Source organism: Aphelocoma coerulescens, chromosome 18 (genome assembly GCF_041296385.1).
Source record: "Aphelocoma coerulescens isolate FSJ_1873_10779 chromosome 18, UR_Acoe_1.0, whole genome shotgun sequence".
NCBI classification, from domain to species: domain Eukaryota; kingdom Metazoa; phylum Chordata; class Aves; order Passeriformes; family Corvidae; genus Aphelocoma; species Aphelocoma coerulescens.
Genome location: NC_091031.1, coordinates 12,461,555 through 12,477,379, shown reverse-complemented (window position 1 = coordinate 12,477,379; position 15,825 = coordinate 12,461,555). Strand labels below are relative to the sequence as shown.

General features: G+C 41.1%; 1 protein-coding gene across 3 annotated transcripts in view; it reads left to right on the top strand.

The window, feature by feature from the left end:
• Nucleotides 1-6,855: 6,855 nt before the first annotated feature.
• COX10 (cytochrome c oxidase assembly factor heme A:farnesyltransferase COX10) overlaps nt 6,856-15,825 on the top strand; it is a 104,266-nt gene continuing 95,296 nt past the window's right edge. For 2 of the 3 annotated variants that reach the window (XM_069032466.1, XM_069032465.1), the window contains exons 1-3: nt 6,857-6,975; nt 8,118-8,242; nt 9,712-10,036. In XM_069032466.1, coding sequence (XP_068888567.1) covers nt 6,933-6,975; nt 8,118-8,242; nt 9,712-10,036 — 493 coding nt within the window. In that variant the 5' untranslated portion in view covers nt 6,857-6,932. Of the gene's footprint in view, nt 6,976-8,117; nt 8,243-9,711; nt 10,037-15,825 lie in introns of all 3 variants that reach the window. The other variant, XM_069032467.1, reaches the window with a different exon arrangement.

The window sequence follows — 15,825 nt, the reverse complement described above, 5'->3', positions numbered from 1 at the left end:
TTCAGATAGGGCAACTCAGTGATTATTAGTTCTTAAAACCAGGGTCGTGATACATATGGGAAATGGTCTAATAGGCAGAGCACTGAGGGTTTTTCATGGTATTTTGGGTGAGTCTGAGCTTAATTTCCCTCTCTGTGTGACCAGGCTGACTACAATGAACTCAGAGCTGAGGCAAACGTGCTACGTCAGTTTTTCTTACTGCACAATCACCAGTCACTCCACATTGACAGGTACCACTTCATGTTCTGCTCACACACAAATTCAGTTGTTTTCAGCAAGCTTGTCTCTTTCTAGTTTTAATGGACACTAAACCTGGTTGCATCCAGGCTCCATTTTTCTCCAAATGACCAACAAACCTCAGAATTTTTTTTCCCCATCTTTTTTTTCCTCCCTCTTACACTTAGAAGGAATGGAGGACACTTTTGACGTCTTCAGTAGCTTCCTATACCGCTGTTCACTTTTCAGCCCAAATATTGTGTTTTATGTTTTGTGCTGCTCAGCACATAGGCTGGACACCAGTATGATGAAAACTTTGTGATTCATCACACTGATGAGGTAGGGTCCATCAGGTCCCTCCTTCCAGAATGTGGATAGTGAGTCACTTTGAGAAAATGGCTCTCAGGAAGCAATTTTGCAGGCTCTTGCTTTGTTTCAGTGGCCCACAAAACGACCATCCCCTTTTTCAGATGGGGATTTGGTGAGACCCTTTTCACAGAACAAGGCCTGGACATTTGCTTGTCATGGCACAAAACACAGCTTTTTACACCTTTTAAGAATCTTTAAATTATGGACTGATAGACCAGGCAGGGAAGAAATGCCAGCCTTGATCAGTGAATTAAAGCATTCAGCTGCATTTACTGTCTTACGTTTCTTTCCGCTAGGTCAGGCCAAGCAAAGCTGATGCTAATCAGCTGAAAGAACTGCAAATGTTTTGAAATACTGCGGATTAGGGAAAGTGCATGATTTGGGCAGTCATGAAATACTGTGCATAGATATAAATAAATATTGTTCCCAGCTCAGCCTCTGGCTAGTCTTCAACATGCCACAAATTCATCACAACCTGAACGGGGTAGTGTGTTAACAAGTGCCTGACAGACTATGAAAACTTCCCAGGGGCTGCAGATGCTGTTGACCAACTACCCCTGTTTGCCAGAATTAACCCTTGGAATATGGCAGCACTGAGGGAACCAGCCCATGGAAAATAAAACTGAATTTGATGTGTGCTAAGGCTTGTCTCTTTGGGGGTGTTCAGGAGATGAGGGTGGGTGTGAGTTACATCGAGCTTGTTTCAATGTCAATGTGATAGCTTCCAGAGTGAAATAAAGAGCCCTAGGTGGAAGAGAGCTCTCACCCTGATGAGAACAGCCCACCTTGTTATCTGCAGAGTAGAAGGGACAGACCTGTGATAGCTAAAACTTGACTTTTAAAAACTGTTCTGAATTACTGAGGATCTCAAAATGGCTTGTCTGTAGGCAGTCTCTTTCATCTCTTGCTATTTTTAATAGCCCATTATGAATCATTTTGATATGTTCATAAATGTTATCCTTTCTCCAAGATCTTTGCTATGGTTGTCAGCTGCTGAGGCTAATATGAGCATGGTTAGTTGGACTGGGATGTGAGAGCTTCAAAAAATGATTGCTGGCTGAATGATTTATAACACCTCTGCCCTAAATGTCCATAAATAAGGAGAATGTGTATTCTGCTTTTCTATGACGAAGAAATCCTCAGAATCCTTTGTTTAAGCTGAGGAGAGTGTGCTGGACCTGGTTTGTCTCTCAGGATGATGTACCACATGGGCTCCAGTTGGAGTCAGTAGTATCCGCACATATTTTTGAAGGACGTGGACCCACTGCAGCAGCCAGAAGTCCAAACAGGCAGCCTCTGAATGATGTAACTTGCCTGGCACGTAAACCCCCTCCCATGCTGAGGGATTTCTGCACAGTCTGACAACATCTCCATGAGACACTCTTCCATGGAGGCTCAAAGTCATTGGTGAAGGTGCTCTACAACAGCTCTGCTCCCTGGAGCAGGACAGCTCAACCGGCACCCCTGCAGCCTCCCCCATGTGTTATTCCAACCACAGGCTCTCCCTTTCCTGAGGACCTGGTGGGAACTGTCTGCAGGCAGATGAATTGTCCTGACCCTGACAGCCTTCTACTGGAATCAGCTTGCTTAGGGGCTTGGATCTGCAGCCTGCGGGCCAGAAACAGCTTGTAGAGTTTGCAGTCAGTAGGGCACATATGGTATTTCTCTAAAAAAATGAACTTGCCGTGTCTTGAATGTATTTTGTGAATGGAAACACAAGCAAGGCATTCATTTACTTTGCCCATGTAGCATCCCAGGCTGTAAGATGCTGGGGAAGGACACAGATTACTGCTAAGAGCAGTAGGACTGAGGGGTCTGTGCTGCACCTCCTGTTATGAACTCTGGTCTGTTTCTCTTATGTGACATTTTTTTCCTCAGAACCTAAATTGATTCTCTCATAAATCAGAAAATAGAAAACATTCCTCCCTTCACAGCAAGGAGAAACACTGGAGTTTCTCACTCTTCTCCCATGAGGACTCATCTAGTTTTACACCCAGGAGCAGGAGGGAGATGAGACAATCTTCCTCTCCCATCTCCCATTTGGGAAGGCTGTGCTCACTGGTGAGGTAGGTGTAAAGAAATTATTGCAAGGAAGTGCTGCTTCCCAATTAGGCAACAACTAACCAACAAAGATGGAAAGGCAAAAGTGGAGTAAGATGATGAGGGATTATGTGACCCCAAAGCCTCCCACCACACCGTGACCCCGTAACATGCTTGGGCACAGGCTCAGCAGTGACTCAGAGGAAAAGTGCCAGTGTCTGAGTCACCAGGACCATTTCTTTTGTACCCCAGACTGCGCCAAGCCCCATCCAACCTGGCCTTGGATACTTCCTATGCTTCAATATTGGACTGATGTAAAAGCATCAGTGCATCACAATGCTGAATTGTAGAAAATCCCGGAAAACCCCAAATCCGTGGCATTACAAGTGACTCAAAGAACTACTTAACTGATCATCAGGATCACTGGGAGTCTCTCAGTGACAGAAGCTGTGACAAGCCCTGACTCAAGATCTCAGCAGGGGTGTAACTGAGGTGTTGAGCAGAGATCGTTGGCTCAATCTAGATGCCTTAAGCAGTCAATCAACTTTCTATCATTAGAGTTTGGCCTGGCCTTTAATACTTCCTTAGCTTTTTCTATCTGTTATTTCTGTGTTTCTGATATGTCCTAGTGCCCTTCACTTTGGATACCTTTTCTTATTTTACATCCTGGGCCCCCAAAATTAAATACAGTTGAGCTTCACCAACCAATTGCTCTAAGCTCCAGCTTCACCCATGGTGGATTACTAAACTAAACACCAGTCACCAGTTCTGAAATGATCTGCAAAGGCTACCACAATAACAGCAGGATGCCATCTTACTTATTTTGCACTTGGCTTTCAGAGTTCCTTATCTGAAAGTACATCAAGTTTCTGTGGAGCTCTAACATCAATGCCACATTCTATGAAGTAAGAAAAATATAGTATTTTTACAGTCGGTCTTTAAATCATTTTCTGACAACAAATCAATCTTACAAGAAGCCTTGTTGTTGTTATGAGTAAAATTTTGAGATTAAAGTATAATAATAGTTTGCCACATCTACAAATTTGTCCTTCTGTGTATCAAACTATTGCATTCTGCTGCTGACATCTAATTACGCCCCACCAATCAGATTTATGATAGTGCTAATAGGAAAAAGGATCGTACAAAGCTGTTAATATGTGCTCCATGATTAACATTAATGACAGTTGTATGGTTAAATGCCCCTTGCATCGCCCTGAGAACAAACCTGTCGGTGCAAAGTTTATAACCAGGGGAAGCACCGTAGATGCCGAGCAACTGCCCATCTTGGCAACTAGCAAAATGTTAGAGATGCTTCAGGAATTGTTCTGACCCACAATGGTGACCTTGGAGCCCCGTGACAAGAAATGAGTTTCCGGCAACCCTACCCCTGGTTCTGGGACAGAGGCACTAGGCTTTTGTGAACTAGACGGTAGGAGCTGAGTGGGGAGGATGCTGGGAGCTCCCTGGAAGGGCCGTGCTCTCCTTCTGTACTCTCTAATTCCTAGTGTTTTCTAGAGTATTTCATGGGGCCAGCTCATGTGGAATCAGTGCGGTGCAGAGACAAACCTTCAGTAATGAGATCCAAAGCCTGTGGAGCCCTTTTGGGCTAAAATACAACTCTGACATTTGGATACCCATGTCCACTAAAAATCCTAAAATTATTTTCTTTCTCTCTAGGAGTAGCTTTAGTGGTTCAACCCAAATGGGTATGTGACATTTTGTGTGCCCTAAATCCTGATTATTGTTTCACAAGGAGGTATTTCTCCATCTCGAGGTCCATGGATAGCATTCTCTTTAATTAGAAAACTAGTGTTATATCGCCTCTCTCCAGGGGTGCAATTTATTGACCAAGAGAAAGGCAATGAAAATCATTAAATCTCAGCCCTGACACTAAACATGTGACTACCTCAACCTTTTCCTCTCTGACCCAAACTGCCTTAAAACCAACCAACCATTCTGGCCGTCTATGCAACCGTTGTGTGTGTTTGCTGCGTGATGTTTGTTTTATTTTTACAGGTGTAAATTTGAGGGCAAAAAAAAGGGCAAAAAGTAGAGATGCAAACAGGAACTGCAAAGTGACATATGCTCAGTGATGAAAACTCAGAGTAAAACTGGATATTAACTGTAAGAAATGTGAAGTCCTAATTTCTCCCCAGCTCCCCAAATAGAAGGAGAGTGGAAATAAATGCTTTGAAGTAGGATATCCTTGGTGAATTAGAGTGAGTGTTTTCATTTTATCTTCCTAATAATGATTTAAGATGACTTTTGCATGAATTTAAGTGCTATAAAGAAATGAAAGCCTGGGAGGAAGATGGTTCTGAGGAAGATTTCCATGATAAAATATTGAGAATGACTTTCAAAAGCATTTAAGTGACTTATAGACTACATCTTCTGAACTTAAACTCTTAAGAGAAAACATTTTAAAGATGCCTGGGGGTGCAATTATGCCTTACAGATGGAGCAGTCCTAACCATTCCCTTCCTTTTTTGTTCAGACTCTGGTCCAAGGCCCTTCCTCTGTGCTCTGCTTGAGCTTTCAACCTATCAGTGCCTGTGCAGGGCCAGTTCAAACAGTATAACCAGCAAAACTAGCAATTTCTCCCTTTCAGGTCAGTAAGTTAAATCAGTTTAACAAAGAATTCAGCCACCCCCAGAATATGTATGAGGGCGGGATGAGGTGACAGCTGCATCAGCTCTTCAATGTGACCCCCTGAAATGCGTATTTTTATTAAATTCTATACCCAAGGAGTATAGAAATCAAACTTTCAGTTTCAAAAATGACTTTAGAAACTAAATACAGATTTTTTAATTTTTTTTTTTTTTAACAAGCATTTGGCACTTTAAAGCTCAGGTCCTTTTGGGAATGAGACTCCACAGCATTATAGAATTGATTCATATTTTATTAGCCCTCCCTTGGCTTTCTTACAAGCATTTTGCGATGTCCCCATGCACTCCTGGTCACCTTCTTGCTGTGTCAGGTATCACATCCTGGCCACAGCTGTTCCCTGAGCCCAGGGATGCAGCAGAGGGAACAGCCCCAGTGCCTGGCAGAGGCCATGAGGATGCTACAGGCAGGGCTCTGGGCACTTCCTCATGGGAAAGGTGACCGAGGTCCCCCATCTGGCCCCAGCTCTCACCTGAATGCTGTCCCCTGTTCCTGTACCCCAAAAATGACACCCCGGTTCTTCCCTCGGGGTCACTGATTGGTTTGCTGTGTGGGAAACTGCTCTGGCACTTGTTCTGCAGGAACAATCTCCCCGCAAGAACTGTTGTTCTTTGCCATAACAACTTTTTATAATAGAAGTCTTTCATTCAGTTTAGTTTTAGAAAATTTTTGTTTCATTGTTTGCTTCTCTGTGGAAAAGCTGTGCTGACCACATAGAGTGTATAATGGTCATTTATATTTTCATCTCAGTGTTGATGAGACATCTCATGTTTTGAACTTGCACAACTGATCTTGTTTGTACGTACAAATTTTCTTCCTCATTATCTGGAGTGCTGTGTCCAGTTCTGGACTACTCAGTAGAAAACAGACAAGCTACGGGAGAGGGTCCAGTGGAGGCCACAGAGATGATGAGGGGTCTGGAGCATCTCCATATGAGGAGAGACTGGGGGAGCTGAGCCTGTTTAGTTTGGGGAAGACTGAGAGGGGATCTCATTAATGCATATAAATATCTCCAAGGGTGCCAAGAGGACGGCGCCAGACTCTTCTCAGTGGTGCCCAGTGACAGGACAAGGAGCAATAGCCATCAGCTGAAACACATGAAATTCCACCTCAACTTCTTTCCATGGAGGGTGGCCAGAGCACTGGAACAGCTGCCCAGGGAGGGCGTGGTCTTCCTCTCTGGAAACATTCCAAACCCACCTGGATGTGTTCCTGTATCACCAGCTCTGGGTGATCCCTGCCTTGGCAGGGCGGGTTGGACCGGGTGATATCCAGAGGTCCCTTCCAACACAAACGATTCTGTGATTCTGTTATTTTAGGTCGTTTATTTTGTACTCGTAGAGAGGTGAAAAACATGCCTTTTGACTTTTGACACTTACCACGCCGCTTTTATATATTAGCCTGGGGAATTTCAAACTTCGGTATAAAACCCTCACTAGCTCGGGGCACAGCCACTCCTCACAGGAGTGCAGCGCTGACAGACCTCCGCTATGGTCTCGACACGACCGCCCCTCGCGTCGGGACAGCCCCGGAATGGCCGCTCCGCCCCCACGGTAGCGCCGACCCGGAAAGCGTTTGGAGGTCGCAACGGGAAGATGGCGGCGCCCAGGCGGTGAGGGGAGAGCGGCGCAGCAGCCGCGGCCATGAGTGCCGCCCGCCGCTGCCGCCCGCCCCGGGCGCTCGCAGGTACCGCGGAGCCGGGGGCGAGAGGGCAGGTGTGCGGGCAGGGCCTGGGCGGCCCGGGCCGGGGCGGCCCGGGGCTGCTCTGTGGAGCGATCCCCGGAGCCTGCACGGCCATGTGTGTGCGTGTCCTCGTGTGCGGGGCGTCCCTGTGTGCCACACTGCGCTGTGTCCGCCACGTGTTTGACTTTGGTGGTGTCCTATGGCAGCTGCTTCCTCTCAATGCTGCTTTGACAAGATAATCTTGTTGACAGTGTCTACAGTAGTGGGACAGTACTATTCTACGATACTTCATCACCACGGCTGCCCGAGCTCAAGCAGCGTTTGGACAACGCTCTCAAGTTCAGGGTGCGATTATTGGGGTGTCCTGTGAAGGGCCAGGAATTGGACTTGATGATCCTTGTGGGTCTCTCCCAGCTCAGGATACTCTGTGAAAATGCATCTTATGGAGCTCAGGAATTTGAAAGAAGCACCCAAAATTATTAGGACATGTCTGCGGTTCAGTTTTTGGGCCCCTCGGGATAAAAAAGAAAAGGAGGGGTTGGAATGTGTCCAGGGAAGGGAACGGAGCTGGAGAAGGGTTTGGAGCACCAGAGGGAGCTGGGGGGCCTCAGCCTGAAGAAAAGGGGGCTCAGGGGAACTTCCCACTCTCCACAGTTCCCTGACAGGAGGGTGCAGCCAGGTGGGGGTTGGGCTCTGCTCCCAGGGAACAAAGGACAGGACTAGAGGAAATGGCCACAAGCTGTGCCAGGGGAGGTTTAGATTGGATATTAGGGAAATTTTTCACTGAAGGGGTGGTACAAGCTGCCCAGGGCAGCGATGGAATCACCATCCCTGGAAGGGTTCAAAAAACGTGTGGATGTGGTACTTAGGGACATGGTTCAGTGGTGGACCTGGAAGTGCTGGGTTAATATTCAGACTTGATCTTAAAGATATTTTCCATCTTTAATGATCCCAGGATTCTGCACTGTCAGGTCTTTCACCTAGAGCAGCAAACATTTTCCCTCACCTGACCTTGGTTCCCATTTGTTGGGGTGTCCTGTGTCACAGCTGACAACAGACACTGTAGTCTTAATTAGAAGCAAACTCAGTGGCAGAGAAGAAACTGGAATCTACTGTTAACTTCTTTCTTGTTTTCCGTTAAACAGGATTATTTGTTTGGCGTCTGAGGAACACTGGCGTACGGCAGATACCATACCAGTTTGTGCACCTTTACCATATAGCCAATGACAGGGTGATTACCTTTCAGTACTTTAATTTTCTCAAACGAATGGTAAGTCAAGGAGTGTATTTGTATTTATCCCATGTTTCTTGTTCATCCCATGTGATAAATCAAAATGGAGATTAGTTGATAAAAGTAAGATTTTTCTTATCAGCCAAACTCAAGGCAATTCTAAGCGTCTCCATTTTTCACTCAAGTGGGGTTAAAGCACTTGGTATTCTAAAATGTCTGAGGCTGGAGGAAACCTTTTGTAGCAAGGACAGCACCTTGTGCTGCAAAGTCTCCTCTGCTTGACATTAAAAATTATTTCAAGTGCCTTGAAATAGGGCACTCATGTCCTGTTGAAAAACATGATATAAAATTATTTTAAAATCTTGATTTATAAAAATGCTAATAAAGGCACATCTTGACTAGCTGTCATAGAAGTGGTAGATGGAACTCACTTGTGGAGGTGGTGTGTTCTGAGTTAATCAGTTTATTTGAGTCAAAATTCCTGAGCTCGTTAAGTTAATGGGTTACATTTACAGTGTGCTGTTAGTTTTAGGTATTAAAAGAGCTGTAGTTATCATTCAAACCCTTGAAATTGCATCTTCTTCTTTGACCAGTTGTATCACACGTAAGTGGATGGTAGTAATTTTCTTAAAATTGTATGGCTGATTTGATCTGTATCTACACCACTCATTCAGAGTTGCAGACCACTCGTCCTTATTGTAATTATTACTGATTACTTGAAATCAGGATTGGTTGAAAGTTCTGTCTTTTTATGCTTCTGGTACTTGAAATATATAGAATATTTTGGGGAAGAAAATATGAAGGAGAATCTAAATGCTCTTATTCTGTGTTTATTCTGAGAGCTCTAAACGAGAGCAAACAACTGTCTCCTAATTTGTTGTTCAATATATGTTCCTTTGAAATTTGTTGCCTAATTAATTAACATAAAGTTTGGCATAAATAATAATAGACTAATGTGGGAGATGATTATATCATAGGTGGTAGATTGTATTTTCTGGCATGTTTTTAATTTTTTCATTTCTTAAAGATGCACAACTTTAGTACTTACATTTGGAAACTGAAGTTGTGCAGGCATTTGTATATTTCTCTGTTTAAAGATGAATTTTGTTTGGTCAAAGGTTGGACTCAATGATCTTGGAGGTTGTTCCAACCTTTATTATTGTGCGACTTGATTAGTTGTAAGCCAAATTAGTGGTTTTGCATATGAACAAAGAGTTTGCTGTTGTAGCTATGGGGGAGGAAGTAAACTTACTCATATGGGATTCTCTAAGCTTAAGTAAACATTATTGATTCAGTTGTGAGTTGTAAAGCTGCTTCTGTAGTATCTAGGCCAACTTCAGATGCCTTTCTGTGTGTGAAATGTGTCTGAAATTCAGACTAACTCAGTTGTGTTATAGAAGTAATTCTCCTAACAAGAATAAAATAGCAATAATATTGTTGGTGTTAATAAAGTGAAATGGACAGAAATATCTTTAACTATTTGTTTTAACATTTCTCATTGTATGTAGTATGTAACACAGTACAACAAAGACCTCAGCCAACGAGCCAAACCCATGTCCAATTCAGTTGTGTCTCCTTTTCATGAGCTTCAGCAATTGGACCAGGAAAAAAAGGTTGTACGCAAAATTAGCCCAGTTTCACCTGTCCATCAGTCGTGGTCTGAGACATCAAGCAGAAATGAGTTGAGAGAAATGAAATCAGCTGCAGAAACTGAAGACTCAGTCATACCAGTGGGAGCCAAATCCAAAGAAGATAGACAATGGAAAGAAATGAAGCTACGGCTGGATGATTTGCCCGGAATTTTGGCACGCTTGTCCAAAATCAAGCTTACAGGTATTACTGGTCATTTTTTCTCATTTCTCTGCATTCTGCTTGATGGCAGAATTCTTTGTAAATTTACTGGTACGGCTTAGGTTTGCATGTGATAATTCCCACTTTACTGATGCTAAGTTGGATCAATTTCATCAAGTATGTGCTAGGAAAATTGTTTTATGGAAGCATCTAATAGTTTTCCCATTAAATTTGTTTAAAAACAATGAGAGGAGCTTGCATCCTGTTGTCAGCTAGTTTTTGGGAAGTAAGCAAGCATTAGTACACAAGCTACAGTGCAACTGGATAAGCAAGTGAATTTACAAATAATGTATTCAGCATTTGAAGTTGTCTTGCTTAAGTTTAGCAGTGTTCTGTCTTATTTACATACCATTCACTGCAGTACTGGTGGTTGTGAAATTGGCATTAGAAATCCTAACATAAGCTAATCCAAATAGTTTCCTATATTAGAAAGGAAAATGTTTTGAGTCTGACCAATTGAATTTTATAAACGAAGATATAATTTACTTTTCAGTCAGTGGTCTCTTCAAATCAGCAATTTGTTAAGCAATTGCCTTGCAGCCTTAACTACATTTTGTCTTGTTCTAGTAGTAATACTCAACAACTACAAGTTACTCCTTTGCCAATAGGTAGTGCTATGTATACTTTTATTTCTGAGGAGCCTCTAATGATCTGACCAAAGCCTTCCATCTTGTCTATGAGATAAAGTCCGAGAACGGAAATGTAATTTCCTAAGTCCCTGCCTGGGTGCTCTCCAGTGGGTCAAATGAACTCCTGATAACAAGACTCTTCTTTGCCATAAAAATTTGTTATAATGAATGTCCTGAATTCAGTTTACTTTTAAAAGCTTTCTTGTCTTCCAATATGTAAGTTTTCATTGTTTTTCTGTGGAAAACTGACCACATAGAGTGTATAATGGTCATTTACATTTTCAGCTCAGTGTGACGATACATCTTGTGTTTTGGATTTGGCACAACTGATCTTGTTTGCACATCCAAATTTTCTTCCTCGTTGTTTTTAGAAAGCCTGAGGGCATTTATTTTGTGCTGGTAAAGAGTTTGGTGAGATGAAAACATGTCTTTTGATACTTTACTATGTCACTTTAACATATTAGCCTTGGAAATTTCAAACTCAGGTTGTATAGCACAGTCAGCAATTATCAGGATTATTTGCAGCAACTTTGTGGTACATACAGCCTCAATTACTACCTCGTATTTCTTTCTGCATTATATAGGTTTTGCTTTTTTCTCTCCCATGCTGTTCAGTTTTAATAATACTTCGTTTGTGTTGGGCTCACCATGGGTAACTTGGAAGTGCTGTGTGAACAATTAGATCTGGCATATTTTCGTTGAGGTGATTTTATTGAAATGTCTTTTATGTGAAATTGAATGCTGTGCTAGCTGTTGAAGTAGAACTAAATTTAAAAATTTCACTAGATCCATAAGTGAAAACGTACAATGCTATGATTAAGGGACCAGAGAGAGAAAATTGACTATTGTTGAAAGCTCTTGAAATGGTTTTTCATGTTTCCTGATGGGTATGCTCAGTGCTCGTACCACATTTCAGTGTTACTGGTAGTCCTTGAAATGGGAGTTTCAACGACTTCAGCAAGACGCAAGAGTGTCATTTTCAAGAGAAAACAATTTCATGTGATACTTTTTTGTGTGGTCTCGGAGTTGCTGCAAAACTCTTCAACAGTTCCTGGTAGGCTCTTTTAACTAGGCAAGCACCACTCTGGATTTAAAATAGGGTATAGAAGGCAAAGGTTAGGGAATTTCATTCCTTTCAGGACTATTTTTTTGTATGAAAATATCTTTTAAGATGTAATTTAACTGCTAATTTCTGAACAGCTGTACAATTATTAATTCAGCTTGCAAGCCTGTTGGGAAAGGGACTGTGATTTTAGCATATCTCTGTCTCTGCTGTTCTTGGAAGAGTTCTTGATCCAAGGTAAGTGTGGTAAACTTTACCTCTTGAACAGGTATAGAGAGATATAGAAAAAATCTTAACCTCTTTTCTCGTTGGGATCTTTATGTGTTTGGTGTGCAGATTTTTTGGAAGTGGAAAGTGTAAAAAAGTAAGCTGGATGAAGAGGACTTTGTAGGAGGGGAGTTCTGTTGTTGGTCTTTATTGGTCATGGGGTAGTGTAGGAGATGAGCAGGAATAACACTGTGTGTAATATGAGGAGCAAGGAAAATTTTTTCCAACTTGTATAATCATTTAGACAAATTATATACTCTGTAATGAGTATGGTGTTGTAGTTCTTTGATTTTATTTTTTTTAAAGAAGAATAAATTCTCCGAGGTCAGTTTTTAAGTTGCAAATGTCATACAACTTAGTTCCTTTCACCCATGAAGTTCTGATAGATCTCATATCCTGTATGTTTCTTTTGGCAGACTCTTTATTTATACTTTTAAGAGTATGAAATAACAAGAAAGCAAACTCTGTGTTATGCTAAAATGGGACTTCCTTATGCTCTATTCTTTTCCCACTGCTGATGGAAAGAGATTTTTTGTTTGTAGTATGAACTGTACTTCACCTTGGAAAGGAAATGAGTTTTGCTATTTCCATACCCTCCTGCTTCATGTAAACTGCAGCTTTTGTGACTCTGCCATTAGAAGCTCTGCCTTAAAAACAGGAATAGATTTTGTTTATATTCTTTCACCATAGAAAACAATTAGGGAATTTTTAATTACATGTCACATAATCTACCTTTTTGGGTTCAATTTCCATCCATTCCCATCTCTGTTGTGTTTTATGTTGGCTGCTCTCTGAACAGCTATATCCTACCATCCAGGCACTTGGAAAGCTAATGCATCCATCTGACAGTTTTTCAGAATTATAAATGCATTGTTTTCAACTTGATCCTGAAGTTGATGTGTAACTGAAAATAGGAGAGAGACAAGGGAAGGTATGGGAATAGGAGGAAATTCTAGTGATTTATAATGCACACACACTAAGAATTTCACGTTGTCTCGTCTTCTTAAAATTAACTTCAAATTTAGATTTAAGTAATGTTTACAGATTACAGATGAAAACTCAGATGAGCTGTATATAAAACCACAGAAAAATCAAAGTTCAGTTTTTAGTTTGGGCAAACTGATGAAAGCATGATACGAAAAGTGCTGAGTATTCCTTTAGATATCTCTCTAGGGTTTGTGAGCATTTCCTTGTTGTTGCTCCTGTAGCTTGTTGGTCTTTCTGTGAGGCCAAGCAGCTAAATTGGAACAGGCTGTCCCATCCCTGGAACTGTTTGAGGCCAGGTTTGATGGGGCTTGGGGCAACCTGGGATAATGGAAGGTGTGTCTGCCCATGGCAGGGGGTTGGAAGTAGATGATCTTCAAAGTCCCTTCCAACCCAAACCATTCAGTGATTCTATGATTCTGTGATGTACAGCACCCTATGTATTTAAGAAAACACTGAACATGGCACTCAGTGCTCTGGTCTGATTGACAAGGTGGTGATCAGTCAAACATTGGACTTGGAGGTCTTTTCCAACCTAATTAACCTAATCTGTGATTACATAACGCCTGTCTGAGAAGTGGATCAACATGTGTGGACAAATATGATAATTTCTGAACCTTTTAAGTCTTGAAGACTAAACTAGAATTTTTTTTCATATGTCTTGTTATAAGGAAATAATTCTGTTGTGTGTACTAGGAAACAGCTGTAATTTATTGGATGTATTGCTTCTGTATGGATTTGTGTCTGTGCAATAGTGATCCTCTAGCACAAATGTGCTGAACTGAAAATCAGAAGCCTGAGATATTTGGTACTGATTGAACATGTGATTGTGAACATCCTGCTTCATCTTTGTTTGCTGTGTATTGGTGACATGAATATGATGAAGATCCAGTCTGGCATAATGACTGTTGAGTGTTACCAAACTGCAGCAATGACTAAATAAGGGGCCTGTGTTGTGTTTGTAGGCTAAAAGTCTGGTAACAGCTGCTCCAGTAAAAAAATGCATTTGCTTTAGTGGGGTTCCAGTATGTTCCCACTTGATTCTGGAATAATGGCATTTATTCTTTAAATGGTACCTTCAATATAGCCAGAAACCTTGACAAAGATTTATTGGTAGTTATTGTTCTGATTATTAATAGTCTACATTTATTATCAGTTCTAAATATATTTCATATACTTGTCAAGGTAGTTCTTCTTTTGTGTTTATTAAACCAGTAACTATTACCCCTTCAGAGAAACAAAAGCTGAATAGTGGTAGCTTTCTGGCAATTTGTTTTCCATGCTACAAGAAAAATAATGAAATAAAAAGAAACCATTATTACAGTTCATTTTTAGCAAAGTATTTTTAAATTGTTTGATGGTAAGAAGAGGTTATCTGCTCTCTTTGTAATATTGCACTTGAATTTTGCATGATTTGATGCAGACTTGTTTCAAATCCCAAATTTAAGTTTGGTTCGGGAGCTTGGCCTTTATTAGCGTTATATTAGCAGGTTATAATCTGTATCAAAACTTTGATGTGCCCAAACAAACCTGAGCTTACAAAGGGCTTGTTGGTCAGGTGTGTAGCACTAATACTGCTGCTACAGTTGGCTTTCCAGAAACCAAAGTGTGAAAACTTGGGAAGGAATATTTCTTCAGCTTTTGGCTAAGTCCTTTCCTTTAAGAAATAAATATTAAATATTTGCGGTGAAGCAGTGAAATTGTTTCTTAAAAAAAAGTACAAGTGTATTTGTTTTTGTCCTTCCTTATGTACTGATATATCACCAGTACAGGAGTGGAAGGAAATTCTAGAGCATGATTGATTTGCTCTCTGTGCTTTTATTTTGGCTTGGCTACTTTTTAATAGTAGGTAAACAAAATATGGCATAGTGATTCACATTCTATGAATACAAAGGATTTATAAAGGCAGATCACGTTGTGATGAAGTGGAAAAGGAATGTAAAGAACACACTAAACTTTTGGACTGTATTTTTATGCCAGAAACATTATAATTCACTCTTTGTCACCAATCCAAATTACCATTTTCTTTTTCATCTACATTGAAATGGGAGACAAATGTCCCCTGTTAATTTTTGTTAAAGCTAAAAACGTTTAAAAGACTGAAAATAAGGCTTAGGTTGAGATCATAAGTTTAAATATTGGCTTCTTTTTGAAGAACATGTGTAATGCTAGCTCTCATCAACAAGTCTTGAAAGGATCGATTCCATCTACTATGCAATAAGGTGAAGTTAACTTGGCCCCTAAAGCACTAAACTAACAGGGATTAAAAAGCAAACAGAGTCAGTGACCTCACTCCCTTGATGTGATCTCAATTAAATATACTTTTCCTCCATAAGGGAAGTTGAAGAGTAAATTATTGCATCCACAGTTAAAGAAAATAAACTTCCCAATCCAACGGGAGCATTTTCCTGTTTACTGCTAATGTGTTATATTGGGATATCTGGGTGATGAGGGAAGCAGGGGATGCCTGGTGTACAAACCCTGCCCAAACAAGGAAAAATACCTGCTTTGTTGGGATATGGGAGAGGATGTACTGCACCCTTTTTAAATGAGATCCTGGTAAGTCACGTTAAAATAACTGGCTAAAATTAATCTGGAGAAATCAATGGGGACTTTAATTAGTGCTGTAGCTGTACAGTGTTAGAATTTCTTTGGGGTCAGGGTAGCGGTAATGTTACACTGACTGTTTGCCAATCCATTCCACCTTTCTTCTCCAGTAAATGAGTTGGTGTTTTCTCATAATAAATTGGTGTAAAGTGCTCTCTAAGATAAGTTTTAATTAAATTCTTGTCTAGAAGCGAGTGTGTGATTTATTATGCAAAAAAAAA